The sequence below is a fragment of the Chenopodium album genome, chromosome 23 (genome assembly GCF_948465745.1).
Source record: "Chenopodium album chromosome 23, dcCheAlbu1.1, whole genome shotgun sequence".
Classification (NCBI taxonomy): domain Eukaryota; kingdom Viridiplantae; phylum Streptophyta; class Magnoliopsida; order Caryophyllales; family Amaranthaceae; genus Chenopodium; species Chenopodium album.
The window spans coordinates 1,406,424-1,434,000 of NC_137856.1; the positions used below are offsets into that span (position 1 = coordinate 1,406,424).

Here is a 27,577-nt window from a genome sequence, read left to right on the forward strand (position 1 = left end):
TAAACCAGTCAGATGAGATCAACAAGAGCATTTATACATCTCAAGCAACTAATGATTCTTTTTTTTCTTCTCATTTCACTCACATTTTCTTATTCCAACTTCCAAGTCTATTCATCACGAAATATAAGTCCCAAGGAGCATTTAAGTCAATAGGAAAGGAACAAAAGGATCTCCCAATCAAACCTAAAGCAAATAAAAAGTATCTCTTTCAGTCCTTAAGAGTAAGGAAAACAGAGCTCTTTGTTCATGTAATTCCACTCAGTCTGGATGCTTGAAAAGATTACAGGGGAATAGGAGCAGGGCAAAGACTAAGCTGCTAATAGATAGTGATTGATGATTTTAATCTTTGGCAGAAATTCTATAACCTCTAATTAAGGGTTTGTCAAAACTACTCCATAATCCTTCATACGAATTGCAAAATTGTCTCAAAATATTGCACCAAATAGGGTAAAGAAGAAAAGGAACCTAAATTTAGTCTCTTTGCCCTTTCCTTACCTCCCTTTTCTAAGCGAGGTACTGAAAAATATCTAATCACCACTCGATAACTTAAGACAATATACAAGAGGGCTAAAACCTCTGATTAAGTTAAGAATATTACTTTACAGTCTCATATTCCCAGGTCTTTTTGAAAGACCAACAACATGACCAAGTAAATTAACTCTTTCGCTATTCAACGATACCATTTAAACAACATTATCTCACACTACCACTACAATTTCAAATTTCAAATTACTTCAGTTTATAAAACAAGCTCATCAAGTTTGAGGTTTTACATCACCAATACCAATGCAATCGATATAACACTTGTATGAGTTCAAATTTCTCCAAACAATTGATGATTTTCTTTTCATTACCAAAAATAAAACTATGAAACAAACTACTTGCAAAATTACCATACTTCAGTGCCTAAAAAATCCCACAAAAGAAACCATACTAATCATCATCAATTAAATATCAAAACTCACTTGAATTCGATACCAAAAGAGCAAAAGAAACAGAAATTATCATCATCATCATCAACTATCAATAGAATAACAAAACTCAAAATAATATGCATATAAATAATTATAGGTTCATCAGCTGAATAACAAAACTCAAAATAGCATATACTTGTATATAAATAATTATAAGTTTTCCTCCATATTGAATAATTTCATTTGTTCATCTAAAGTAGAACTAAAAGCTTACAAAATCTGTATATTCCATTGTTCTAACTTCTAACCCACATTTAGCAAAAATTAATAAAAACAAAATTTAACAATACCATACATAAACAGTTTGCTCAAACCTTCCACCTTCAATTCTGCACAAAACTAAACTAGAAAAGCCAGTAATTGGGTTCTTTAAGCTCAAGTAACTCATCTTTACTGGGGCTAATATGACATTGCCTTCCTACATTTCTAATCACAAGCATACAAACCCCCCTACCAGAACATTTTTTTATTTTTTTTCATTTCACTCATATTTTCTATTTTAGCTAATTCAACATGAAACAGTTAGTGCTAAGGACTATTCAAGTCGATAGGAAAGGAACAAAAGGATCTCCCAATTAAACCTAAAGCAAACAAAAAAAGTTATCTTTGGGTTCTTAAGAATTAAAGAAAACAGAGCTCCCAGCTTATGAAAATCCACCCTGTTTAAATGCTTAAAAAGATTACAGGAGAATGGTGAATTGGTGACAGGGCAAAGATTGGCGCTAACAGAAAGTGTTCAACAATTTTTACTATTGGCACAGACTTTTAAACTCTGATTAAAGATGTGATAAAATTACTCTGTAACCCTTCATACTAATTGCAAAATTATCTCAAGATAATGCACAAAAACAGAGTAAAAAAGAAAAGGCGCCAAAAGTTAGTCTCTTTACCCTTTTCTTACCCCCTTTCTAAGCAAGGCACTAAAAGACCTAAGCACCACAAGATAACTTAATACGTAGTATAATCAACAAGGGGATAGAAACCTCTAATTTAAGTTACATATATTACTTTATAGTTCTCATACTCCCCAAGTCTTTTTTGCAAGATCGACAACATGGCCAAGTAATCTAACTCTTCTGCTCCTCCACAATGTCCTTCAAACAACAGTATCTCACACTACTCCAACAATATCAAATCTAATTACACTCCATTATATACAAGCTCATAAAGTTTGGGGTTTATATCACCAATATCAATGCAATCAATATAATTCTTGTATAAACTCAACTTTTTCAAGATTTTGATAGGTTTCATTTCCTTACCAAAAATGAAACTATGTAACTAGCAACTTGCTAAATCACCATACTTCACAATGCACTAACAAAATCCCACAAAACACTAAACTACACCATACACAACTCACTCGAATTTGATATTAACAGAGCAAAAAGAAATCATCATCATCAATTTATCATCAACAAAATAACAAAACTGAAAATAGCATATATATAAATATTAGTAATAGGTTAATATTCCTCAATAATGTGATGATTCCATTTCTTCATCTAAAGTAGAGCTAACAGCTTACTAAATCACTATATTCCATTGTTCTAACTCACAGCAAAATTCACTTTTATAACAAAATTTTATAAAAACAAAATTAAACAATACCATACATAAACAGCTTACTCAATCTCCCACCTTCAATTCACCTTCATCTTCTCCATCAATAACTCCCAAGACTGCTGTTCAATATCGAGCCAAGAAGTCCCAACACCGCGAAAGCCAACAACGGGCTAACATCCAATGTATCAAAAATCGGAGGAATAATATTTCGAAACAAATTCAAATAAGGATCACACAAATCCCTAATTGCCGATAATGGCTGCCTATCCCACGGAATATTGGGGAACCAACTGAGCAAAACCCTAACCATTAAAACCCCACTGTAAATATCAAGCCATTTCGCCATTCCAGCAGCAACAACTGTTAATGGAGTGTTGAGGGAACCACTTGGGCGGTCTTTCAATGCGGCGAAGAACAAAGGACCCACTGAACCTAGCAAATTCGTCCTCAAATTGGTGAGATTCTGGAGCTCAGTAGGGGTTGGTAAGGGTAAAATCGAAGCGATTTTAGTAGCGAAGAGTTTCGAAACGGCGAAAACGGTGGCGATCAAGGTGGTGATTGGGCGCATGGAAGTGGAAAGTGGGGAATCGTTGGAGGGTAAAGTTGGAATTGATGAAATTGAAGGTGCTGGTGAGGTTGAAGATGAAGAAGAAGCCCTAATTTGAAGAGAGAGATTGGTGGTTGTTGCGGCGGAGGTTGCGAAGAATAGGGTTTTTCTGGTGGGTTTTGATAAGGAGAGAAAAGGGGTTTTAGGGTTTAAGAGAAAGAGGGATTGAGAAGAAGCTGTAAAAGTCGCCATTGTTGAGGTTTCAGAGCTTCTTCTTCGTTGAAGGAGGAGAGAGAAAGAGAGAAGGAGGGAGAAGAGTGTGGATGATGTTTTGATAAGAGGGAGATTTAATGGCGAACCCATCATTGCCGTATTATAGAGGTGTCAAACCTGACTCGATCTAAAATCAATTCGAAAAATCGAAATTATATTGAACATAAATTATAACTTGTTTTGATAAAATAATTTAGCATGACTTAAGTTTAAAATTAAACCCGACCTCATCAAATTTGTAATTTGTTTTATTCAGGCGGATGTATCGTACACCCAAGACCCAATTAACTCAAGGTTAGTTTCTTCTCTTCATTTGATGATTAAACAAAAAAAACAATCATCAAAATTAAAACAAAAATATTCATGGGTGTACGGTGTACCCGGGTGTATATAACCATCTCTCCATTGAACGTGATCCAAACACCAAAAATGACACCTCTAATTCATTTGTTCTTTACATTTTTAGCTCCTTATAGCATTTTCGTTAAAAATAAATACTTGGTACTATGGTATTTTGGTTATACACTTGAAATCTTGAATACATAATTTTTACTTTCCTTTAATTACCAAAAAAAAAAAAAGCTGGTATACACTATAGAGGCTTGATTGCACAGTCAATATATGAATATATATAGTATTTTTTATAATTGTTTTAGTAAGAATCCTACAATATCTTATGGCATTGAATATATGAGTTGGAATACCACAATAAAAATACATATATGGAAGAAAATCATATGATTATATGGATATTGTTTAAGTATGGATAGTACATTATTCACTTTGATTCTGAAAAAATTGTTCCTATTTAATCAATTTCTTTTGTTCTTCCTCATAATAATAGCTCACAAAAATTCTAACCACACCACATTAATTTAGCCATTCGATAAAAGTTTTCTCATACAACGGTTGTAAATAAAATTCTATTGTCTTTCGAATGTTTATATAGTAGAAACTTGTTCAATTTCAAGCATATACAAGAAAAATGATGTCCCCCTTGATAATCTCTAGGAAGCCAACATTAAGCTTGATGCAATTCTCCAAAAATTATCACAAAAATCCATTGCATATAGTTATTGCAACACTTTTACTGTTGTGCCTTGCATTTCCTTCCTACTACTACTACTCTTTCACATATGAAAGTACGATAATTGTTACCAATTGCAATGTTACTAGGCAGACACCGAGAAAAATCACTCCTAGGGTTGATCAAGAAGCAGCAACGAAGCGAAAATATGATCCGATATCACTAGACATTCATGTTAAGCAAGATCCTTGCTCGGGCCGTTACATTTACATGCATGATCTTCCTCCAAGGTTCAACCAAAACTTGCTTAAAAATTGTCACACTCTTGTTAAATGGTATAATTTCTGCCCTTATGTGCAAAATGACGGTTTAGGCCCTCGAATTAACAAGAACAGTTGGTATCATACTGACCAGTTTATGTTAGCTGTGATATTTCACAATAGAATGAAGCAATATGAGTGCTTGACTAGGAACTCTTCCTTGGCCTCGGCGATTTATGCTCCATTTTACCCTGGCCTAGAGATAAGTCGATACCTTTGGAGCGAGGTTAACTCCTCGGTCAAGGATGCAGCAGCCTTAGATTTCGTCGTGTGGCTAAAGAAAAAACATGAGTGGAATCGAATGTTTGGTAAAGACCATTTCTTTGTTGCAGGGAAAATTAATTGGGATTTTAAGAGAACAGGTGATGGTAACGACGGATGGGGTAACAAGCTCTTGAATTTGCCTGAAGTCAAGAACATGACAGTATTAACAATAGAATCAAGTCCTTATGAAAGTAATGAATTCGCGATCCCATATCCTACCTATTTTCATCCCTCGAACATTAGTGAAGTGTTTAAGTGGCAGAGAATAGTGAGAAGAGCAACGAAAAAACGAGCATACCTCTTCTCATTTGCTGGGGCCTCGCGCCCCAATCAAAAACAGTCAATCAGAGGGGAGTTGATCAGTCAGTGTAAAGATGCGCTGAACAATCGTTGCAACTTAGTTAACTGTATGCAAAACAACTATCAGTGCAACAGTCCAACACATATTATTGAGATGTTCATGAAGTCTGTTTTCTGCCTGCAGCCCTCAGGGGATTCATACACAAGACGGTCCACTTTTGATTCGATCTTGGCTGGCTGTATCCCGGTTTTCTTCCACCCAGGAGCAGCTTACATTCAGTACTTGTGGCATCTTCCGAAAAATTACACCAAATATTCAGTGTTTATACCAGAAGAAGGGGTTAAAAATGGGACTGTCAGAGCTGAAGAGTTGCTGTCAAAGATTTCAGAGGAAGAAGTGTCTTCCATGAGAAAAGAGGTGATAAGATTGATACCAAGAATATTATATGCACGGAAAAAATTGAATATGGTAGAAGACGCGTTTGATGTTGCTGTCAGAAAAATTCTCAAAAGGATTGAAGATGCCAGGAGACTAATTCAGGAAGGAAAAGAACCAAACAACAATTCCTCTGAAAGTTTAAGCAGGGAGTATATCTCAGAAGGTAAATTAAAGGAGTGGAGTTCTTTTTTCTTCTGACTTTTCGACCAAATTATGAAATTGTAATGTATGCATAAACATTAGCTTATGTATATACTGTATGACTGAATTGTTATGGTACAATTAAACACAAGTTTTACACAGTTAGATCTACTTTGAGAGGTTTGGAACCTCACTATTTCTCAATCAGTACTTCTGCAAGTTTTTCTGAACTTTTTATTACAGAAACTTCAGATCTCCTTGCAGCAATTTAAGCAGCTAAGCTAGCTTGAAGTGAACTTTCGTGTTTTAGAGATGTTAATATCAGTTAATAGAACCTCTGGCATTACCTACCCTGTGTCTGCCCGCGTTACTATTATCAGTTTGTTGCTGATCAAGAGTCAGGACTATACTGATATTTTGTGTTTAAGGCCTTTTAGAGATGTTATTAGTAAGACATTCTAGACCTAACAACTGTTTATTAGTATAATCATATATTCTGATCAAACAATATTGCAAATTACAATCAAGTAAGCTATATTTCAAACGAAACAGAACCAAAATAAAATCATGCATTCTGATCATTGGACAATTGATTTAAGATGACTAGTTATCTCTAAAGATTAGTTGTCAAAATCTTACTTAAAAGCTAAGCAGTAAAGACTATCATGAAGTCAGATATTACAGTATACCTAACTACAACTTATACTAGTTTTTAACAATCAATTCACTTACACGATTATAACTTGAAATTTTGGCATTATTTCTGCAATTTCTGCTTGCTTCAGAAATAAGAATCCCATTCATGATCTTCGTCTTTTCCTGTGAAGTAATACTTCCTTCTTGACTCCTCTTTCCCTTTTCGAAACCTTAACCTAGCTTCCTCGATCCTCCTGAGAACCATTTTAACAGATACATCAAATGCGTCCTCAAATGTTTCCAACTTATTTTGCGAGTAAATAATTCTTGGGATCAACCTTATTACCTCTTCTCTTAAAGCAACAACTTCATTGTCAGAAAATTTTGACAGTAACTCCCTAACATTTACACTCCCATTTTTAATCCCATCCATTGGTATGAATACAGAATACTTTGTGTAATTCTTAGGAAAATGCCACAAGTACTGAATGTAAGCTGATCCTGGGTGGAAAAATACCGGGATACACCCAGCTAAGATCGAATCAAAAGTAGATTTTCTCGTGTATGAGTCTCCAGGGGGTTGCAGGCAGAAATCAGATTTCAAATATGTCTCAATAATATTCTTTGGACTGTTACACAGATCATCTTTATGCAAACAATTAAGTAACCTGCAACCATTGTTTATCGCGTTTTTACACTGACTAATCAACTCTCCTCTGACTGATCCTGTCATATTGGGGCGAGGAGCCCCACCAAATGCAAAGAGGTATTTCCTTCGTGTTGATTTCCTCACGCGCTCCTGCCATTCAATCACCTCTCTGTCACTCGAAGGATGGAAAAAGGTCGGATATGGGATTGCAAAGTCATTGCTGCCATAAGGGCTTGACTCAATGGTTAGCATTGTCATGTTTTTGGCTTCAGGCAAGTTTAAGAGTACATTACCCCATGACTTAGAGTTCGCGTCTCTTAGCCTCCTAAAGTCCCAAGTGATTCTTCCTGCTACAAAGAAATGATCCTTACCAAGCATCCGGTTCCACTCCGGCTTTCTCCTTAGCCATGTAGCAAAATCAAGGGCTACCGCATCCTTAACTGATGAGTTAAACTCGCCTCAAAGAAACCGACCTACTTCTAAGCCAGGGAAAAACGGTGCATAGACTGCTGATGCTATGAAAGAACTAGTAGTTAAGCATTCATACTTCTTCATCCTATTATAGAATATTACTGATAACATAAACTGGTTAGTAGCATACCAACTTGTCTCATTAAGCCGAGGGCCAAAACCTTCATTTTTCACATAAGGGCAGAAATCGAACCATTGGCTAAGCGTATGACAGTTTGTTACTAAGTCATGGTTGAACCTTGCAGGAAGATCATGCATGTAAATGTAACGGCCTGAGCACGGATCTTCTTGTACACTGACTAATCTCTTCTCTGCTCTTTCCTGATTAATTATTGGTATGAGACGGTTTGTTTCTTTCACTGTATTTGAATATGGTGATAAGTAATGATAGGTGTGCAATGAAAGACAGAACAGTATGAAGGTTGCACTGATTATACACCATATATTCTTATGACAATGGCAGAAAACCATTGATTCTAAATCATAAGATTTTTCTGATAATAATATTGCTTTTAAGAGTAAGGAAGATTTTTTGTGATCTTGATTTGCACAACAATTATAGCTGAATAACAGGCACCTAAATCTTTGTTGTTTTACTTTATCTAAGTCTAAGCTACTTATTCTCAATTCAGTTAAGAAATTTATATTTTCCCTTTTAAAAAAATTTTAGAGCTTCTTTTTCTTTTTTTTTTTTTTTTTTTTTTTTGTCAGGAAATATAGGAATTATTGAGTTTATTTTTTTTTAAGATATTATTTTGTGTATAAAAATTATATATATATTTTTTTGAAACCGATATATTTATTTTTATTTTATTTAAGGGGTTGTATAAAAATTAATCTAAGCTGGTATTTCTATGTATCCTTATCCAATTGTAAAACCATCACGATATATTTTCCGACAAAAAAAAAAGAAAAAAAAAAGAAAAAAAAAAGAGAAAGAATGGCAGAACCCTTAATTGAATAGGATAGATATGGACTTCCATTTGTGTGTGCAATTCAAGATCATGAACGAAATAAATTGTTTGTTTTTATGAAAAAATGTAATTACCAACAACAAGATGATCATCACACAAAGTCGGCAACATTTAAGAGTATAGGATTCAGTATATGCACCATCATCATTCAGGTGACCAGGAGGACAAAGATGGAGTCTCTGAATTCTCCCAAGTACTAGTAAGACCTCCATATCGATGGCCCTTAACGCTGTCTGCAGAGGCAAAGGGCTCAAGCTCAGCAATCTCTTCAGGAGTAAGCTTCACAGATAAGGCTCCAATGTTCTGGTTGAGGTTTTGGATCTTAGTGGTTCCAGGGATGGAACACACATCAGCTCCCTGGTGATGAACCCATGCAAGCGCTAGTTGTGCTGTGGTGCATCTTTTTCGGGCTGCTATTTCACTGACTCGCTCAAACATGTGTTTATTGTGCTCAATATTCTCTGGTTGGAACCTTGACAAGTTCTGAAAGCCAATAAGAGTAACATGTAGCAAGAGGTTACTATTAAAACAGGCAAGGTAATATACACACAGAAGTCAAAAGTGATTCAAACTGTACAAAACGAGACCACTTATTTGGCACGCATGGAACACATTGTATACTAATACGTCAACAATTTGGACAAACCTGCCGAAGGTCCTCCTTTGAGAAGCTCTCCACTATCTTAGGCCCTGAAGAGAGGAACCCCCTTCCAAGAGGACTATATGCCACAATTCCAATTCCGAGTTCCCTAGAGATAAATAAAGTCAGAACTCTGAACACAACAGTTTAATGTTCTTATTAGAATTTCGAACATCAGAAACATGTCACCTGCAGGTAGGAATTATTTCATCCTCCACATCTCTTGTCCACAAGGACCATTCCAGCTGAACGGCTGTAACTGGGTGAATTGCATGCGCTCTTTTGATGGTTGAAGCTGAAGCTTCAGATAGACCTATGTACTTGATTTTTCCCTCCTCTACTAGTTTTTTCAGCTCTCCCATCTAATCCAGCATGTCAACAAACGAAAGACAGAACTGGTTTTATATCAGACAATCTTAGTATAGCAGCAACCTTAAGTTGTGTAACACCCAACCTAATAATATATAGCATTTATATATAAGAAAGGGCTTTAGATAGGTAGCTCTAAGACATCTGAAGTAGCTTAAACTTTATAAATTACTAGCACACCCTTGTGATAGACACAGTGATCAACCTATAAGTTATTACCACTGAAATTTTCGTCACATCAACACATCACCTGATGTGATGCTCTGAATCCTCCGAACTATTAACTTATCTTCACCCTGACTTTTCTTCTGGGTCTCCTCTCATCATAATATTAAGTGATAGTCCAAATGTTACTAGAAATAACAAGAAACTGAAAATTCAAGTTAAATAATGAATAATGTTTCTGGGGTAGCAGATTCCATTTCAGAATGATAAACCAGGGTGAATAAGAAAATAAAATGAAGCAAATGAACACACCGTGACTTCAATAGGAATTCTGGTATCAACACGGTGCTGATAATAGAGGTCGATGCAATCAACATTAAGCCGCTTCAAGCTTCCCTCACAGCAAGCCCTTACATATGCAGGATCACCACAAATCTCTCCTTTTCCATCAGTAAATTTCAGGCCAAATTTTGTAGCCAATTCCACTTTCTCTCTCCAACCTCCTCTCAATGCCTGCCCAACACAAATCCACAAGGCAAATTATAAGAAAAGAAAAAGAAAGCTAGCTTAATCATATCCTAATAAACCCCAAAGCTGCATCATACTTGAAGTTCCAACTGGGACCAATTCCAAGTAATGAGTGATCTTGTTCCCAAAACCTGACAGCTAAGTTGATGTCACTTAACAATTAAGTTAACCAACCAACACCCAGATTCAGTAAGACAAAAAATCAGCATCAAAACTAAATCTTGTCAAAATATATAGCTACACACAAAACGGCATCAACAAAAATAAATCAAAATGCCTTGGAAGGGAAAAAAATTACCAAAACTGAGCACACACCTATAATATCAAAGCTTAAAAATAAATAAACAAACAAAGAGCATATAGAATCATCAATATAAAAGGTGGCATGTCTTAAATTACCTTGCCAAGGAGATACTCATTTGTATGAGGTCCATAAACATCAGATGTGTCAAGGAAGGTGATACCAGAGTCAATAGCATGGTGGATCAGTTGAATCATGTCTTCCTCGGGTTTAGGAGGGCCGTAAAAGGCAGACATCCCCATACATCCAAGACCTTGAGCTGATACTTCCAAACCCTGAGAACCCAACTTTACCCTCTTAACAGATGATGTCATCTTTACCTGCTTCTGCTTTCTGGGTGTATGTAACTGTGTGTAAAGTAAATGTTAAAAAGGCAAGAGAAACCTTTGGCCAAGCTCAAATCTCAGTGACTGGAGTTTCCAATAAGAGGGGCTGGATATGGCCTTCTGCTAAATTTGACTTTTCTCATGGTATCACTTATCCTTTAATTGCCGTGTGTCAGATAATTATGTAATTATGTAATAACAACTGAGTCAAGGAAATCAACTCATGAAAAGTAAATCTTCTTTATTAAGGCAAAAGATATAGATACAGTCCATACAGATTGCAAAAAAGAAACAAAAGCACACTTAACTGGCAAAACAACTCCAGCAGTACAATAAAAAAGTAATTTGATTAAAAACCTACTGATGTTCACAACAAAACATTATCCTTTGGAGTACTGTTGTACAATATATGATGAACCCTTTATTCAGGTGTCCATGAGGACAAAGGTGGGGTGTCTGAAGTCTTCCAGGCAGAAGATAAACCTCCATATCGATCACCCTTAACACTGCCCTCTGAGGCAAGAGATTCTAACTCAGCCATTTCTTCTGGAGTTAGATTTACAGACAAGGCTCCAATGTTCTGGTTGAGGTTCTCAATCTTAGTGGTTCCGGGGATGGGACATACATCATCTCCCTGGTGATGAACCCACGCAAGCGCTATTTGTCCTGGGGTGCATCCTTTTTGAGCAGCTATTTCACTGACCCGCTCAAATAGATGTCTGTTATGCTCTAGATTCTCTGGTTTGAACCTTGGTAAGAGCTGAAAGGAAAAGAAATGAGTAGATCAAGATGAAGCTAGAGATCAATAATCTTCACAAAGCTATTCATACCATGACAGGGATTACTTTAATAATTGAGAAAAGCCTCATATTTACTCCCATTCACTAAGTACAACTTTATTATGTTTGTGAATCATGGAAGATATAGAGGAGCAACCCTTAGAAATTATTAACCTAGAATTACTAGCTTTGAAGTGCCCTATTTCTAATAAAGATCAAGGGGTCAAATTCTAGAAGCAAATAACAACGATATTTATCATGTTAATTGACAAAATGACAGGCAATGAACTTGTTGGTTAAATTTGAGTGGGAGTACACCAAGAAAGGCTTCAAATGCAACAAGGAACCTTTGCATAAATTGAAAAAGCACTACTGCATACATATTATGTTAAAGGAATAGCAAGGAAATTATAGGTCAATGACAGTACAATTGAAACAGGAAATGGAGCATTGTTTCGAGGAATCCCTTAAAAATAAGATTTTACTTACCAAATATGGAGTGTAAGATAGATAAATAAACTAGAAAAAAAGAGCAATTTTTTTAATCTTACACCAGTAAACTCAGAAAAAAAAAATAATAAATAAAAAAATAAAAGACAATAAACTAAGTCAGAGCAATTTGGACAAACCTGTCGGAAGTCCTCTTTTGCCAAGTTCTCTGTCATCTAAGGCCCTGAAGAGAAAAAGCCTCTTCCTAAAGGACTGTACGCCACAATTCCAATCCCAAGCTCCCTATGTCAAGATACAACAAAGTCAGAACTCTGAGACACAGTCCCAAGTTTTCACATTCACTTACCAAGTATCAGATTTAACTCACCTGCAAGTAGGAACTATGTCTTCCTCCACATCTCGCGTCCACAAGGACCATTCAATCTGGACTGCTGTTATGGGATGAACTGCATGTGCTCTTCTGATGGTTGATGCCGATGCTTCAGATAAACCTATGTACTTGATTTTCCCCTCCTCGATCAGTTTCTTCAGTTCTCCCATCTGATGTAGCATATCAACATATAAGAACACAAAGAAATGGATTTTGAACATTAAGAACGTAAATACAAAAGGGTTGGGCAATAAGATAATGATTATGTTGATAAAGGGTTTTAGAAACACCAACTCAATTCTCTAATAACACAGTGAATATTATTACACAATCACTAACAAAAATTCTACTTTAAAAGCTATTGCTTTCACATGCTTTGATTATCTTTCATGCAAGGACTGCTTGATGTATGACCAATTCTCTAGCTAATTTCCGACCAACGTCCAAGGGGTTGGTTTAGATTTGCATAACACCTGAATAATGACAATTTTAGTAGAAAGAGCTAAAATTTCTTGTACAGTTGTATTAGATACACCATTGGTCCATCCCTTTCCCCTAAATAGCTTATGATAAATTATCCAGTGTATTCAATAGTATGTGCTCCATTGTGATGGGACAACAATTCAAAACAAGAGACAAGGTAAACCTTCTATTTTCCTGTCCACTCCATACAACTAATTCCTCACCCAAATATACACAAGAGATAGAACAAATTACAAATGTTTTTTTGAAAAAAAAAATATATGAATATTTCAGAAATGAAAGAGATTTCTGAAGAAGCAATTGTACAAACCGTGACTTCTATTGGGGTTTTGGTATCAATACAGTGCTGGTAATAGAGATCGATGCAATTGATATCTAGCCGCTTTAAGCTTCCCTCACAGGCAGCCCTTGCATAGGCAGGATCACCATGATTTTCTCCTTTTCCTTCCACATATCGAAGGCCAAATTTTGTAGCCAATTCCACTTTCTCCCTCCATCCTCCTTTTAATGCCTGCCCAAATTACAAGATCAAAACCCGAAAAGGAAAAGAAAAAAAAAATTCAATCAAAAGCTATCTAACCCCAAAATCACATCACCAATTAAGTCCTAATAATAATCAAATTATCAATATGTTAAGAAATTCAATACATGGCTAACAAAACATTATCATATATCTATCCAATCAACACACCAATTAACAACTGATCAAAAATTATCATAAGATCATCATAATACTAGAACACACCTAAATCAATACCCATATCACAGAGGGTTTGTCCAAAAAAAAAAGTACAGAAGGGGAAAAAAATGAAATTCCAAAGTACCCGAAAATTGAACAAATAGTCATCAAGATCAAGACCAAAATAACATCAAATAAACAATCAAAGCTCAAAAAATGTCATAAATAGAAAAGGGTATTGGTTAAATACCTTCCCAAGAAGAATTTCATTGGCATGAGGACCATAAACATCAGAAGTATCAAGAAATGTGATGCCAGAGCAAACAGCATGATGAATAAGTTTGATCATATCTTGTTCAGGTTTAGGGGGTCCATAAAAAGCAGACATACCCATACACCCTAGACCTTGAGCAGAAACTTCTAGACCCTGTGACCCCAGCTTCATTCTCCTAACACCATTTGATTCTGCCATAGTGTGAAGTCTCTCTGTTTTCCCCTGTAATACTCTGTTTTTTGGGGTTTATTTTTATTTCTTCTCTTTTGTGGGTATTGGTGAGAGAAGAGTAATTTGAGTGTGTTAAGTGATGGAGCTAAATTGAGTATTTAAATGAAGAAAAGGGGTAAAAGTTGCAAAATTGATGAAGTCATGGTCTAATTGGGATATCTATTGAGTTTTGTCTTTGTTGATACAACCATACAACTATACAAGTATATCTAAATTTGGGAACTTTGATAAAACAAACTCAAAAGAACAGGGCTCCAAATTTTTAGAGGACCAAACGTGTAAAACTTCTAGGCATTGGCCAAATATAGGTGTTAAACTTCTTCGTTAAACAGTTCAGCCAAACGGACTAGAGCACCAGACAAACTCAAATTTAAATGGGAAAATGTAAATCCAGAAGGCATGTAAACTAGTTTTTGCGGTTATTGGATATCTATTAATGCACAGGTTCTTAAAAAATAAAAATAAGAAAATTAATAATATGATTTGCTAATAAACAAGAATTAAACAATTGCAAAATACTATACTTTGAATGTCTCATTTTCAAACACCAAACTATCATTTTAAGACATTTTGCTAGGAAATAAGATAGTGAAACAAAAGAGTAAAAAAGAAATTGATTCATAGTCTTAGAAATAACTGAAAGGAATGATAAATATCCAGATTAGCATGGAGTAACAGTCTAATAGGCTATTATATAGCTAAAGATTACGCGATACAGGAGAAGAACAAACATGCTGCTGGACTATTAATGCAAAGTTACATCTAACAGGCTTAATACAATTACATTATACATGGAAAATTCATTTGATGTTAGAACGATTCATGGGTTGATCACATGAAATTACGCGTTCATACCTGCTGCCAGGAGCCCTTCTTTGTGATGCTTGTAACCATCTTAGGCCCTGAAGAGAGAAAGCCCCTTCCTAGAGAAACCTTAGTTAAGCTCAAATCTCAGTGACTGGAGTTTAGTAAGGGGGGCTGGATGTGGCCTTCTGCACATTTGACTATGACTATCCTCCTGGTGCCACTTATCCTTAGATTGCTGGGCGTCAGATAGTTCTGTTATTATGTAATAACTTATAACAGCTGAATTGTGGAAATCAACCCATGAAATTTTCATGAAAATCAACTCATCTTTATTAAGGCAAAAGATACTGATACAAATTACAACATTAAACTAACACATAAAGACCTCAGTAGTACAAGAAAGAGGTAAATTGATCAATATCTGAGCTAGCTGTAAGCGGAAAAATACTGATGTTCACAACATAGGATGAATCATTTTCATTCAGATTTCCATGAGGACAAAGGTGGGGTGTCTGAATTCTTCCAGGTAGAGGATAAACCTCCATATCGATCTCCCTTGACACTTCCCTCCGAGGCAAGAGATTCTAGCTCAGCCATTTCTTCTGGAGTTAGCTTTACAGACAAGGCTCCAATGTTCTGGTTGAGATTCTCAATCTTGGTGGTTCCGGGGATGGGACATACATCATCTCCCTGGTGATGGACCCACGCAAGCGCTAACTGTCCTGGGGTGCATCCTTTTTGAGCAGCTATTTCACTGACTCGCTCAAATAGATGTTTGTTATGCTCTAGATTCTCCGGTTTGAACCTTGGTAAGTGCTGAAAGGCAAAGAATTAAGTTGATCAACATGGTGCTAGAGATTAATAATCTTTCCACAACTGCTCATACTATGAAAGGGATTACTTAATAAGCCCTCAAATTTACTTCTTTTTATCAAGCACAACTCTTCTAAGTTTGTAAAGTATGGAAGATATAGAGGAGCAACCCTTAGTAATAATTAATCTAAAACTAGGAATTGCTCTGTTTCCAATAAAAATCAAGGGGTCAAACTCAGCAATAAACTAGCAACGGTGTTTATAATGTCAATTAATGAATTGACGGCCATTAATTTGGCGCTTAATTTTGGGTGGGGGTAGAGTGGTAGACCAAGAAAGATTTTAAATCAATAAAGGAACCTTTGCATGAATGGCAAAAGCACTACTGCATACTTATTATGTTAAAGGAGCCAAACTAGAATTATCTTTGATTATAAAAAAAAAAAAAAAAAAAAAAAAAAAAAAAAAAAAAAAGGTCAATTACGGTACATATGAAGCAAAAAAAAAGGAGCTTTATTTTGAGGAATACCATTATACTTGTATAAGATTGTACTTAAGTACTTAACATATATGGGGTACAAGATTAATAAACTAGATAAAGAAGCTTCATCTTTTGCTTTTTTGAGGAATCTCAGAAAAATGAGACAATTAACTATGTCATAGCAAATTGGACAAACCTGCCTGAAGTCCTCTTTTGCAAAGTTCTCTGTCATCTTGGGCCCAGAAGACAAAAAGCCCCTTCCTAAAGGACTGTAAGCCACAATTCCAATCCCAAGCTCCCTATGTCAAGATACGAACAAAGTCAGAACTCTGAAGACACAGTTCCAAGTTTTCACATTCACTTACCAAAAATCAGAGATATCTCACCTACAGGTAGGAACTATGTCTTCCTCCACATCTCTCGTCCACAAAGACCATTCAATCTGGACTGCTGTTATGGGATGAACTGCATGTGCTCTTCTGATGGTTGATGCTGAAGCTTCAGATAGACCTATGTACTTGATTTTCCCCTCCTCAACCAGTTTCTTCAGTTCTCCCATCTGATGTAGCATATTACCATATAAGAGGACACAGATTTTAGTTTTGAACTGCTTTTAATCTTAGCAGCAATTACTGTGTTCTAAAATTAAATTGAGCATGCTGCATATCAGTTCTAGCAAACTATTGTGACCATGCTGTATACCATTCAGGTGCATATCATTGTACCAAACCATATAGAAAAGTTTTGTGATCGGTGGCTCAGTTATCGTGCAAGTGGTTCCTTTATAAGCAGATTTTGGTTAATATTATTGGCAAAGTATTTGTTGCAATATTATTTGTATGAAAATTAAGGACTTAATACAAAGGGGTTGGGGCATAAGATAATGGGTATGTTGGTAAAGAATTTTTAAAACACTACATCTATAATAGTTAGGTTTCACTATCACTATTGCTAAGTTGCTTACTATTACTCTTAAGAATTTCTGCTAAACATGCTAAAAATTTACCAGTAGCTTGCATACAAGGATGCTTGAAAGTTAACAGACTCACAGCTAATCCCCATCCAGTGACCATGGGGTTGGTTTAATTTTGGCAATTGGCATAACAACTCAATAATGAGGGTTCGAGAAGAAAGTGCCGTAATTTCTAGTATAGCAGTATTTGACCACACCACCTATTCCGATTATGATAGCTTAACTGCTTCAGAATAAAAAGTGCTTAGTTGTATTGAATACACCACCATTCCATTCCCAAATTTTCATACTAAGATTATGATAGCTTAACAAGTGTATTGAAGAGTATATGCTAAATTGTGATGTGACAACAATTTAAAAGAAGAGATAAGGCTTCATTTTCCAATCTCTCCTTAGAACTAATCCTTAACCCAAAAATAGACAAGACATAGAACAAACATGAATATTTCATAATTAAATGAGACATGTTTTAGAATCATAAGCAAGAATAACTGATAGAGCAAATGGACGAACCGTGACTTCAATCGGAGTGCTAGTATCAATACGATGTTGATAATAGAGATCGATGCAATCGATATCAAGCCGCTTCAAGCTTCCCTCACAGGCAGCTCTTACATATGCAGGATCACCGCGAATCTCTCCTTTTCCATCCACATATCTAATGCCAAATTTTGAAGCCAATTCCACTTTCTCTCTCCATCCTCCTTTCAATGCCTGCTCAATTTACAAGATCAAAACCCAAAAATGTCCAATTCAATCATACTGCACGCTATCAAACCCCAAAATTGCATCATCAATATTCAACAAAGTCCCAATTCTAGTCAAATTACCAATGTGTTCAGAAATTCACAAAAAATTTTACAAAACATTATTATATATCCATCCAATCAACAAAGCAATTAACCATTACCAATAACTACTAAAATTAATCAAAACCCCAGATCAGAACATCATCATAAGATCATCAGAAACCAAGAACACGCCTAAATCAATACCCAAAATACCCTAAAAATTGAACAAATACCCATCAAAATTAAGACCATAATAACATCAAAATAAATAATCAAAGCTCAAATTATGCCATAAACAGAAAAGGGTATTGATTAAATCACCTTCCCAAGAAGAACTTCATTGGTATGAGGTCCATAAATGTCAGAAGTATCAAGGAAAGTGATGCCAGAATCAATAGCATGATGAATAAGCTTGATCATATCTTCTTCAGGTTTAGGAGGTCCATAAAAAGCAGACATACCCATACATCCTAGACCTTGAGCAGAAACTTCTAGACCTTGTGAACCCAGCTTCATTCTCCTAACACCATTAGATTCTGCCATTTTCTGAAATCTCTCTGTTTTCCTCTGTTTTTTGGGGTTTTTTGTTTCTCTTTTGTGGGAGTTGGTGAGAGAAGAGAGAATAATGAGTGATTAGAGTGTCGGAAGTATTTGTAGTGATGGATTGTTGACTTTTTGACGAAGAGATTTGCGTAATTGATGAAGTCATTGTGTATTTGGGAATTTTAGGACTTCAAATAAATTAATTATACTTGTATACACTTCTACAGCTTGTACTATTGCCTTTTGTGGTGTAATCCATGAAGTCACCATGTTCTTAAATCAAGCATGGTTGGTTAGTGGGAAGTGGGAAATCACCTTGTGATCTGAGGTCACGACTTTGAGTCTCACCAACTACAATTGATTGGGGGGTATGAAATTTCCCTTACCTCTTCTATTTTAATTGAAAGTGGGAGATATTTCAATTGGTTGGAGCTTAACCATGTTCTTAAACATTTATAGTTAATATAAAAAAAATGTAATAAAATTACATTTTTAATGTTTATATAAAATTAGATAAAAGTATAAAAAGGTAGGCGGTTTAAAAAATGTTATGAGTCCTAAGAAAAATAAGTGAAAAAAAAATATATCTAATGGAGTAATGGGGGAGTAAAAGAGGTAATGTAGTAAAAAAAGAGGTGCATTCAAAATGAAGTAAATCGGATATAATATGAACATTATGAAACAAAATTTGTCAAAGAAAGAAAATAACATATGAAACAAATGAACTAAAATGAAATGTGTTAAGAACAAATAAAATAGAATAATGTAACAATACTTGCACTAATTTATATATATTCATCAGGCAAAATTTATTTTACCGACACCAACTTTTACAATAGGTACAATGGTGTCATAAATGATATCAAAATAGACATAGCCGGTATCATTTTCACTACTAAAACATGTATTTATGACAAACAATCAAACATTGCAGCAGTTAGTCACTTACCGAAGCAGGTGTTATCTTAGTTAATATTTAAAGGCTAATTTTATATCCAATTTTACCTTTATATTATTCTTTGTTCTCTTATTTAAATTACATCAATTTGACTGATATATTTACGTAAACAAAACTTTGAAAACTTAATATTGATACTTAGCAAAAATTATTATGTATAAAAACAATTAAAATTATGAAAAATAGAAAATGCAAAAAAGAGCATTTAAAAAAAATTAAAAAAATAAAAAATCAGCACCCAGGCGCAGGTTGTATCATCTTTTCTTAGTTCTCCAATTTCCATGAGGATAAAGCTGGATTATCACAAGTCTTTCAAGTAGCCATTCCAGCTTCATATCGATCACCCTTAACACTATCCTCAGAGGCAAGGTGCTCTAGTTCAAACATATCCTCGGGTGTTAGTTTCACTGATAGCGCGCCAGTGTTCTGTTTAAGGTTCTCAATCATAGTGGTTCCCATGATTGGACACACATCATCTCCTTGCTGATGGACCCAAGCCAGTGCTAGTTGTGCAGGGCTACATCCTTTTTCGGTCGCAATTTCAGTAACCCGATCAAATATATTGATATGTTCAAGATTATTATCAGGATGGAATCTTGGAAATAACTGAAAGAAATTATAAATAAGCAGATAAGCATGGAGTAACAGCCTAACAGGCTAGTCGATATACCAAAACTGATAGTCTGATACATAGCTAAACATTGCACGATACAGAAGAAGAATAAACATGCTGCAGGACTGTTATCTATGCAAAGTTAATTACATCTAACAGGCTTAATACAGTTACATTTAACATGGAAAATTCATTAGATGTTAGAAGTTAGAACGATTAATTATTCATAAGTTGGCAGTAGTCCTTATTTTTTGAATGATTATCTACCATCTTAGGCCCTGAAGAGAGAAAGCCCCATCCTAGAGGACTGTATGATACAATTCCGATGCCAAGTTCCCTAAGTTAATGTAACAACAAAGAACACTCAAATTTTTAAGAATGTTACATATGTTAGGAAATAGGTGATGTTGTGTTTGCTCGTTATGAATTATATTAACAACATACATCATTTAAGGGAACATAGAATAGTCACACCTGCAGGTAAAAACTATTTCTTCCTCCACATCTCTGCTCCAAAGAGACCATTCCAACTGAACTGCTGTAATCGGGTTGACTGCATGCACTCTTCTGATAGTCGAAGCAGATGCCTCAGATAAACCAATGTACTTGATTTTACCCTCTTCAACCAATTTCTTTAGCTCTCCCATCTTAAATTATATGTGACATCTGAAATTACATATGACAAAAACGTAAGAAAAACAAATTAACTCTTGTTTAACCTTATGATCAGATCAACAAACAGGCTTGAAACAGTTTTAAAAAAAAAGTTACATTTTACATGGAAAAGTCATTTGATGTTAGAACGATGCATGATATGGGTTTGTCACATGAATATACGCATTCATACCTGCTGCCACTCTGCCAGGAGTCCTTATATTTGTGTTCGTTACCATCTTAGGCCCTGAAGAGAAAAATCCCCCTCCTGGAGAAACCTTTAGTTAAGCTCAAATCTCAGTGACAGGAGTTTCAACAAGGGGGGCTGGATGTGGCCTTGTGCACATTTGACTATTCTCCTGGTGACACTCAACCTTTGATTGTCATGCGTCAGATAGTTATGTTATTATGTGATAGCTGATAACAGCAGAGTCATGGAAATCAACCCATGAAGTTTTCATGAAAATCAACTCATCTTTATTATTAAGGGAAAATATATTGATACATATAAGAGCAAGAAACTAACTGGCACACAAAGATCCCAGTAATACAAGAAAGGGGTAAATTGATCAATATCTGAGCTAGATGTTACAAGCGGAAAATTAATAATGTTCACAATGATTATTCGTCAATGGAATAGTAGGACTATATAATTCATTAGAAAGAGGCATAGGATGAAGATGAACCATTTTCATTCAGATTTCCATGAGGACAAAGGTGGGGTGTCTGAATCCTCCCAGGTAGAATATGAACCTCCATATCGATCTCCCTTGACACTTCCCTCCGAGGCAAGGGATTCTAGCTCAGCCATTTCTTCTGGAGTTAGCTTTACAGACAAGGCCTCAATGTTCTGGTTGAGGTTTTCAATCTTAGTGGTTCCGGGGATGGGACATACATCATCTCCCTGGTGATGGACCCACGCAAGCGCTAATTGTCCTGGGGTGCATCCTTTTTTAGCAGCTATTTCACTGACCCGCTCAAATAAATGTTTGTTATGCTCAACATTCTCCGGTTTGAACCTTGGTAAAAGCTGAAAGGCAAAGAAATAAGTTGATTAACATGGTGCTCATACTATGAAAGGAATTACTTCAATAAGCACTCAAATTTACTTCTTTTTATTAAGCACAACTTTTCTAAGTTTGTAAATCATGGAAGATATAGAGAAGCAACTCTTAGTATTACTTAATCTAGAACTAGTAGCTTTAAATTGCTCTGTTTCCAATAAAGATCAAGAGGTCAAACTCGGCGAAAAACTAACAACGCTGTCTATAATGTTAGTTAACATAATTACAGGCCATAAATTTGCTTATATGAGGAATCTCAGAAAAATGAGACAATAGAAATTTTGACAAACCTGCCGGCAGTCCTCTTTAGCAAAGTTCTTTGCCATCTTGGGGCCAGAACACAAAAAGCCCCTCCCTAAAGGACTGTAAGCCACAATTCCAATCCCAAGCTCCCTATGTCAAGAATCAACAACGTCGTCAGAACTCTGAAGACACAGTTCCAACTTCCAAGTTTTCACATTCACTTACCAAGAATCGATCAGAGATATCTTACCTGCAGGTAGGAACTATGTCTTCCTCCACATCTCTTGACCACAAAGACCATTCAATCTGGACTGCTGTTATCGGATGAATTGCATGAGCTCTTCTGATGGTTGATGCTGATGCTTCAGATAGACCTATGTACTTGATTTTCCCCTCCTCAACCAGTTTCTTCAGTTCGCCCATCTGATGCAACATATCACCATATAAGAGGACAAAGAAATAGATTTTGTACTGGTTTTTAATCTTAGCAGCAATTACCGTGTTCCAAAATTAAACATGCTGCACATTAGTTGTAGCAAATTATTGTGAGCATGATGTATACCATATAAAAAAGGTTTGTGATCGGTGGCTCAGTTATCGGGCTAGTGGTTCCTTTATAAGCAGATTCTCATTAATATATATTATCGGCAAACTATTAGTTGCAGTAGTATTTGTATGAAAATTAAGGACTCAATACAATGGGGTTAAGGCATAAGATAATGGGTATGTTAGTAAAGAATTTATGATACACTACATCTTAGAACAAACATGAATATTTCATAATTAAATGAGACATGTTAGAGAATCATAAGCATTAAGCAAGAATGAATACTAGTAGAGATAACTGATGGAGCAAATGGACGAACCGTGACTTCAATTGGAGTTTTAGTATCAATACGATGTTGATAATAGAGATCAATGCAATCGATATCAAGCCGCTTCAAGCTTCCCTCACAGGCAGCCCTTACATATGCAGGTTCACCATGAACCTCTCTAGTTCCATCCAAAAATCTAACACCAAATTTTGAAGCCAATTCCACTCTCTCTCTCCATCCTCCTTTCAATGCCTGCCCAATTTACAAGATCAATTCCCAAAAATGGCCAATTCCATCATAAGCTATCATGCTCCAAAATTGCATCATTAAAAGTCTCAATTCCAATCAATTGATCAATTTGTTCCACAATTCACAATATTGCAAATAAAACATTATTATATACAAAGTATCTATTCAATCAACAAACCAATTAACAATTACCAATCGGAAAAAATACACTTAAACAATCCTAACTATTGGCGAGTAATCCCAACAAATGTTTAATTTTTATTTAATCCCAATGCTATGACATTGCCTCCGGTGTCAATGACCGGTAACCTGCTAGAAGGGAAATTTTTTTTTTTTTTTTTTTAAAAGCCACGTGTCATCACATGATTGGTCTAATATTTTTAAAAAAAGCCACGTGTCATCACGTGATTGGTCTAATTTTAAAATGAAAATTAAAAGTTTGGAAAAAAGAGGAAAAAAAAAATTTAAAAAAAAAAGAAACAAACAAAAATATTCCCTGCCACCCCCCCCCCCTTCACCCACCCGTGAAACCCTAGGCCAATCCCAAGTCCCAACCCACCGAAAGTCGGTCGGCCACCTCCCTAACCCCCCAAAAACGGTCGACCGGCCCTCCCAACCCCCAAAACAACACATTTGATCCAACCCGACCCCCTAAACCACTCTCCTCCCTTCCTTCCCCATTCAATGGAAAACCAAAAAGAAAAACAAAAAAACACTAAAATGCCGCGCCGGCGCTCCTTCTCTCTTCCCACACCATCGAAACCGCCCAATTAAGAGGCCAAATTCGAGAGTTGGGAAGGGAGGAGGGTCGACTGTTGGGAAGTGGTTTTCGAGGGAGGTTAAGTGGTTTGGCGGGTGGGAGTGGGCCGGCTAGGGTGGTTTTGGGGGTTTGGAGGGGCCGGCTAGCCGTTTTTGGGGGTTAGGGGAGACGGCCAGCGAGGTGGTGGCTGTTAGGGTTTTTGGTTTTTTTCTTTTAAATTTTAGACCAATTGCGTGCTAACACGTGTATTGGTTACCTGTTGAACAAGTCGTTGACTTGGTGTTGACCGATTGGGACCACTGTAGGCAAAATCATGGCATAGTTGGGATTATTAAAACATATTAGAAATAAATCGTCAATAGTTGGGATTATTAAAAGTTTATTTTTCTTTACCCATATTTTAAAAATAATCAAAACCCCATACCAGAATATCATCATAAGATCATCAGAAATCAAGAACAAGTCTAACACAATACCCAAAATTACAAACTCTTAAGTGGACCTGGTCTACAGTCCACACTAATTTATTGTGGACCACTAATATTAGACACTATAATTATTTTATTAATATCAAAAAAAAAGTCACTATATTAAAATAAAACTTATTATGTTGAAATAAAGTCATCTATCTATAAATAAACTAAATGAACAACCGCTGACATCATATTGTCCACGTGGCAGCTTTATAAGAAAAATTTTCCCGCCCAAATAAAAATCTGACGTCATTATATTTTCTTTGGTTTCAAATTTCAAATTTAATTTCTCCTCCTCTCAATTTATCAATATATACTCTTTAATTTATTTATTTTTCTTCTATCACCAACTATTGGTATCCAATACATCTTTCCCTTATGCTTCATCGAACAAAATACTTTGATGTATACATTTTTTCTATTTTCCTGTATATATTACAAGTTTAAAATCATTATTTATTTGTTTAATTAAATTCGTATATTAAAAATCTAACTTTTATGTATGTGCTTAAATTTTCATATTCGGTTTGTTCTTCTTCAAAATTAATTTTATAAAATTAGCATTTACAACTAATGGTCATATCTCAATAATTTTTCTGATACGTAATAATACATAAAATATATATAGATGCACGGAACTAATCTAGTTGTGATAATATAATAAAGACTATAATAGGCTATTGTATTTTTTTAACGATTTTTTCTTTATTTTTTATTTTTTTATATACAAGTCAATATAAATAATGAAGGTTACTATGTTAAAATTAATGTTACCACATATTAAATGTCACACAAGTTTTAATAAAAGATACTACGGAAATTTCATGAAATGCCCCTGAGTAATTTTTTTATTCACCAAATACCCATCAAAACTTTCAAATTCACCAAATACTCCTGAGTTTAAAAAAAATTCACCAAATGCCCTTAATGACTAACGGCTGTTAACACCGTTAGTCATTAATGACTAATATGCCACGTGGCAGGCTCTAATTGGTTGTTGTAATATAAATAAATTAATTATTAAAAAAAAACTTTAAAAAAAATACCCCCACCATCCCCAAGACCCACCCCGCCCCACCACCGGCCCAGTGGTTGTCGGCGGTGGTCCCCCTCCCCCAAGCCGGAACCAGCGCCGGTCGCCGGCGAGGCCAGCCCCCCCACCCTCGACACCCCCTCCCCTACCCCCAGCCCTCTCTCCCTCCGTTTCCCCTCCCCGTAAACCCCTCCCCATCCCTCGAAAAACCCCCCTCCTTCGCGGCCGGCGTCCAAACCCCCTCCTCGGCGCCGGCGAATCTTTTTCGCCCCACCCCCCGCCATTCCATCCCCTTTTCCACCCTAAACCACCACCCAAAAAACCGAAAAACCCCCAAATCGAAACCCTAGATTTCGATTTGGGGTTTTTTCGATTAAGGGGTTTTTCGGGTTTTTTGAGTGGTGGTTTAGGGTGGGGATAGAGGGGGGTGGGGCAAAAAAGGTTCGCCGGCGCCGGGGAGGGAGTTTGGGCGCCGGCCGCGAAGGATGGGGGATTTTTCGAGGGATGGGGAGGGGTTTAAGGGGAGGGGAAACGGAGGAAGAGGGGGCTGGGGGTAAGGGAGGGGTTGTCGAGGGTGGGGGGGGGGGGCTGGCCTTGCCGGCGACCGGCGCCGGTTTCGGCTAGGGGGAGGGGGACCACCGGCGCCGACGGCCGCTGGCAGGGGTTGGCTTTGGTAGGGGAGGGGGTGGGTTTAATTTTTTTTTTTTTAATATTTTTTTTTTTGAAACTATTTTTTTACATTAATTAAGTAATTAATTAAATTAATTGGTTAATTACTTAAAAGAGAACCAATGGCAGTATGCCACGTGGCATATTTAACTTTAATGACTAACGGTGTTAACCGCCGTTAGTCATTAAGGGCATTTGGTGACATTTTTCTTAAACTCAAGTGTATTTGGTGAATTTGAAAGTTTTGATGGGTATTTGGTGAATAAAAAAATTACTCAGGGGCATTTTATGAAATTTCCGAAGATACTATGTTAAAAATAAGGTGATAATGTTAAAATTAGGGTCACTATGTTCCATATAACGTCAGTTACGTGTGTATAAACCTCGGGTGTTCACGCTAGATTTTTTGACCCAAAATACCCTAAAAATGAACACATACCCATCAAAATTGAGACCAAAATATCATCAAATTATTCAATCAAAGCTCAAATTATGCCATAAATAGAAAAGGGTATTGATTAAATTACCTTCCCAAGAAGAACTTCATTGGTATGAGGTCCATAAATATCAGAAGTATCAAGGAAAGTGATGCCAGAATTAATAGCATGATGAATAAGCTTGATCATATCTTCTTCAGGTTTAGGAGGTCCATAAAGAGCAGACATACCCATACATCCTAGACCTTGAGCAGAAACTTCTAGACCTTGTGAACCCAACTTCATTCTCCTCAAACCATTTGATTCTGCCATTGTATAAAATCTCTCTGTTTTCCTCTGTTTTCCTCTGTTTTTTGGGATTTTGTGGTTCTTTCTTTTCGTGAAAGTTGGTGAGAAAAGAGAGAATAATGAGTAATTTGAGTGTGTTAACTGTTGAGGGGAGTATTTACAGTGATTTTAGTGATGAATAATTGACTTTTCAATGAAGAGATTTGCGTAATTAATGAAGTCATTGGGATTTCTAACCTCAAATTAATTGTACTTGTATTACATCCCTATGTGGTGTAATCAATGAAGTCACCATGTTTACAATTTGTGTACAATTACTGCAAAAGAGATATAAGGTACTCCGTAGGTGCCTAGGTGGTGTAAGAAAATATTACTTCCTCCATTATATATTAATTGTAATTTTTTTTTTTTTTTATGTCTTACAAATAATGTCTCAAATTTGTAACTAATATATAATAGAGGAAATACTTGTATAGTTGTATGAGTCGTAAGAATAATAAGTAAAATATAAAAATAAAGCATAAAAAAAATATTAAATAAAAAGTGGATTATAAATGTAGTAAAGTAGTAGGAAGTATTAAGAAGTAAGAACAGAATGAAACAAACAATCTAGAACGAAATGTGTTTTTGAAAGAAGTCCTAAAGGACACTAAATATCATTAATTATAGTCATACAATATCTACAATTGACAAGTAATGATGATGTAAACGAATTTAACACAATCAAACAAGAGTTA

The 27,577-nt window shown here is 35.8% G+C and overlaps 5 protein-coding genes and 2 pseudogenes across 6 annotated transcripts; 1 reads left to right on the forward strand and 6 right to left on the reverse strand.

Moving 5' to 3' along the window:
- Positions 1-2,397: 2,397 nt before the first annotated feature.
- On the reverse strand, positions 2,398-3,433 carry LOC145608527 (ylmG homolog protein 1-2, chloroplastic-like). The gene has a single exon (XM_081664142.1). The coding sequence runs from the start codon at positions 3,337-3,339 to the stop codon at positions 2,641-2,643; it is 699 nt and encodes a 232-aa protein (XP_081520268.1). The 5' UTR covers positions 3,340-3,433; the 3' UTR covers positions 2,398-2,640.
- A 912-nt stretch (positions 3,434-4,345) lies between these two features.
- LOC145609522 (xyloglucan galactosyltransferase KATAMARI1 homolog) lies at positions 4,346-6,123 on the forward strand. The gene is made up of 2 exons (XM_081664983.1): positions 4,346-5,873; positions 6,095-6,123. Exons 1-2 carry the CDS (start codon positions 4,346-4,348, stop codon positions 6,121-6,123), a joined length of 1,557 nt encoding a protein of 518 aa, XP_081521109.1.
- Positions 6,124-6,632: 509 nt separating this feature from the next.
- On the reverse strand, positions 6,633-8,078 carry LOC145609523 (putative xyloglucan galactosyltransferase GT11; annotated as a pseudogene).
- A 534-nt stretch (positions 8,079-8,612) lies between these two features.
- On the reverse strand, positions 8,613-10,916 carry LOC145606696 (putative aldo-keto reductase 2). Its single transcript, XM_081662519.1, has 5 exons — positions 10,683-10,916; positions 10,068-10,268; positions 9,411-9,583; positions 9,228-9,330; positions 8,613-9,064 (listed from the first exon to the last, which is right to left on the reverse strand). Exons 1-5 carry the CDS (start codon positions 10,896-10,898, stop codon positions 8,726-8,728), a joined length of 1,032 nt encoding a protein of 343 aa, XP_081518645.1. The 5' UTR covers positions 10,899-10,916; the 3' UTR covers positions 8,613-8,725.
- A 400-nt stretch (positions 10,917-11,316) lies between these two features.
- On the reverse strand, positions 11,317-18,638 carry LOC145609575 (putative aldo-keto reductase 4; annotated as a pseudogene). Its single transcript, XR_014106037.1, has 8 exons — positions 18,363-18,638; positions 17,764-17,964; positions 16,664-16,836; positions 16,474-16,576; positions 15,468-15,799; positions 12,507-12,650; positions 12,319-12,421; positions 11,317-11,670 (listed from the first exon to the last, which is right to left on the reverse strand). The product of XR_014106037.1 is annotated as a putative aldo-keto reductase 4 (transcript).
- Positions 13,192-14,143, reverse strand: LOC145609478 (IN2-2 protein-like). The gene is made up of 2 exons (XM_081664956.1): positions 13,922-14,143; positions 13,192-13,503 (listed from the first exon to the last, which is right to left on the reverse strand). Exons 1-2 carry the CDS (start codon positions 14,141-14,143, stop codon positions 13,192-13,194), a joined length of 534 nt encoding a protein of 177 aa, XP_081521082.1.
- Positions 18,639-19,839: 1,201 nt separating the features above from the next.
- LOC145609574 (putative aldo-keto reductase 4) lies at positions 19,840-26,889 on the reverse strand. Its single transcript, XM_081665027.1, has 8 exons — positions 26,643-26,889; positions 22,983-23,183; positions 22,367-22,539; positions 22,164-22,266; positions 21,508-21,839; positions 20,630-20,773; positions 20,383-20,492; positions 19,840-20,144 (listed from the first exon to the last, which is right to left on the reverse strand). Exons 1-8 carry the CDS (start codon positions 26,862-26,864, stop codon positions 19,855-19,857), a joined length of 1,575 nt encoding a protein of 524 aa, XP_081521153.1. The 5' UTR covers positions 26,865-26,889; the 3' UTR covers positions 19,840-19,854.
- Positions 26,890-27,577: the final 688 nt, after the last annotated feature.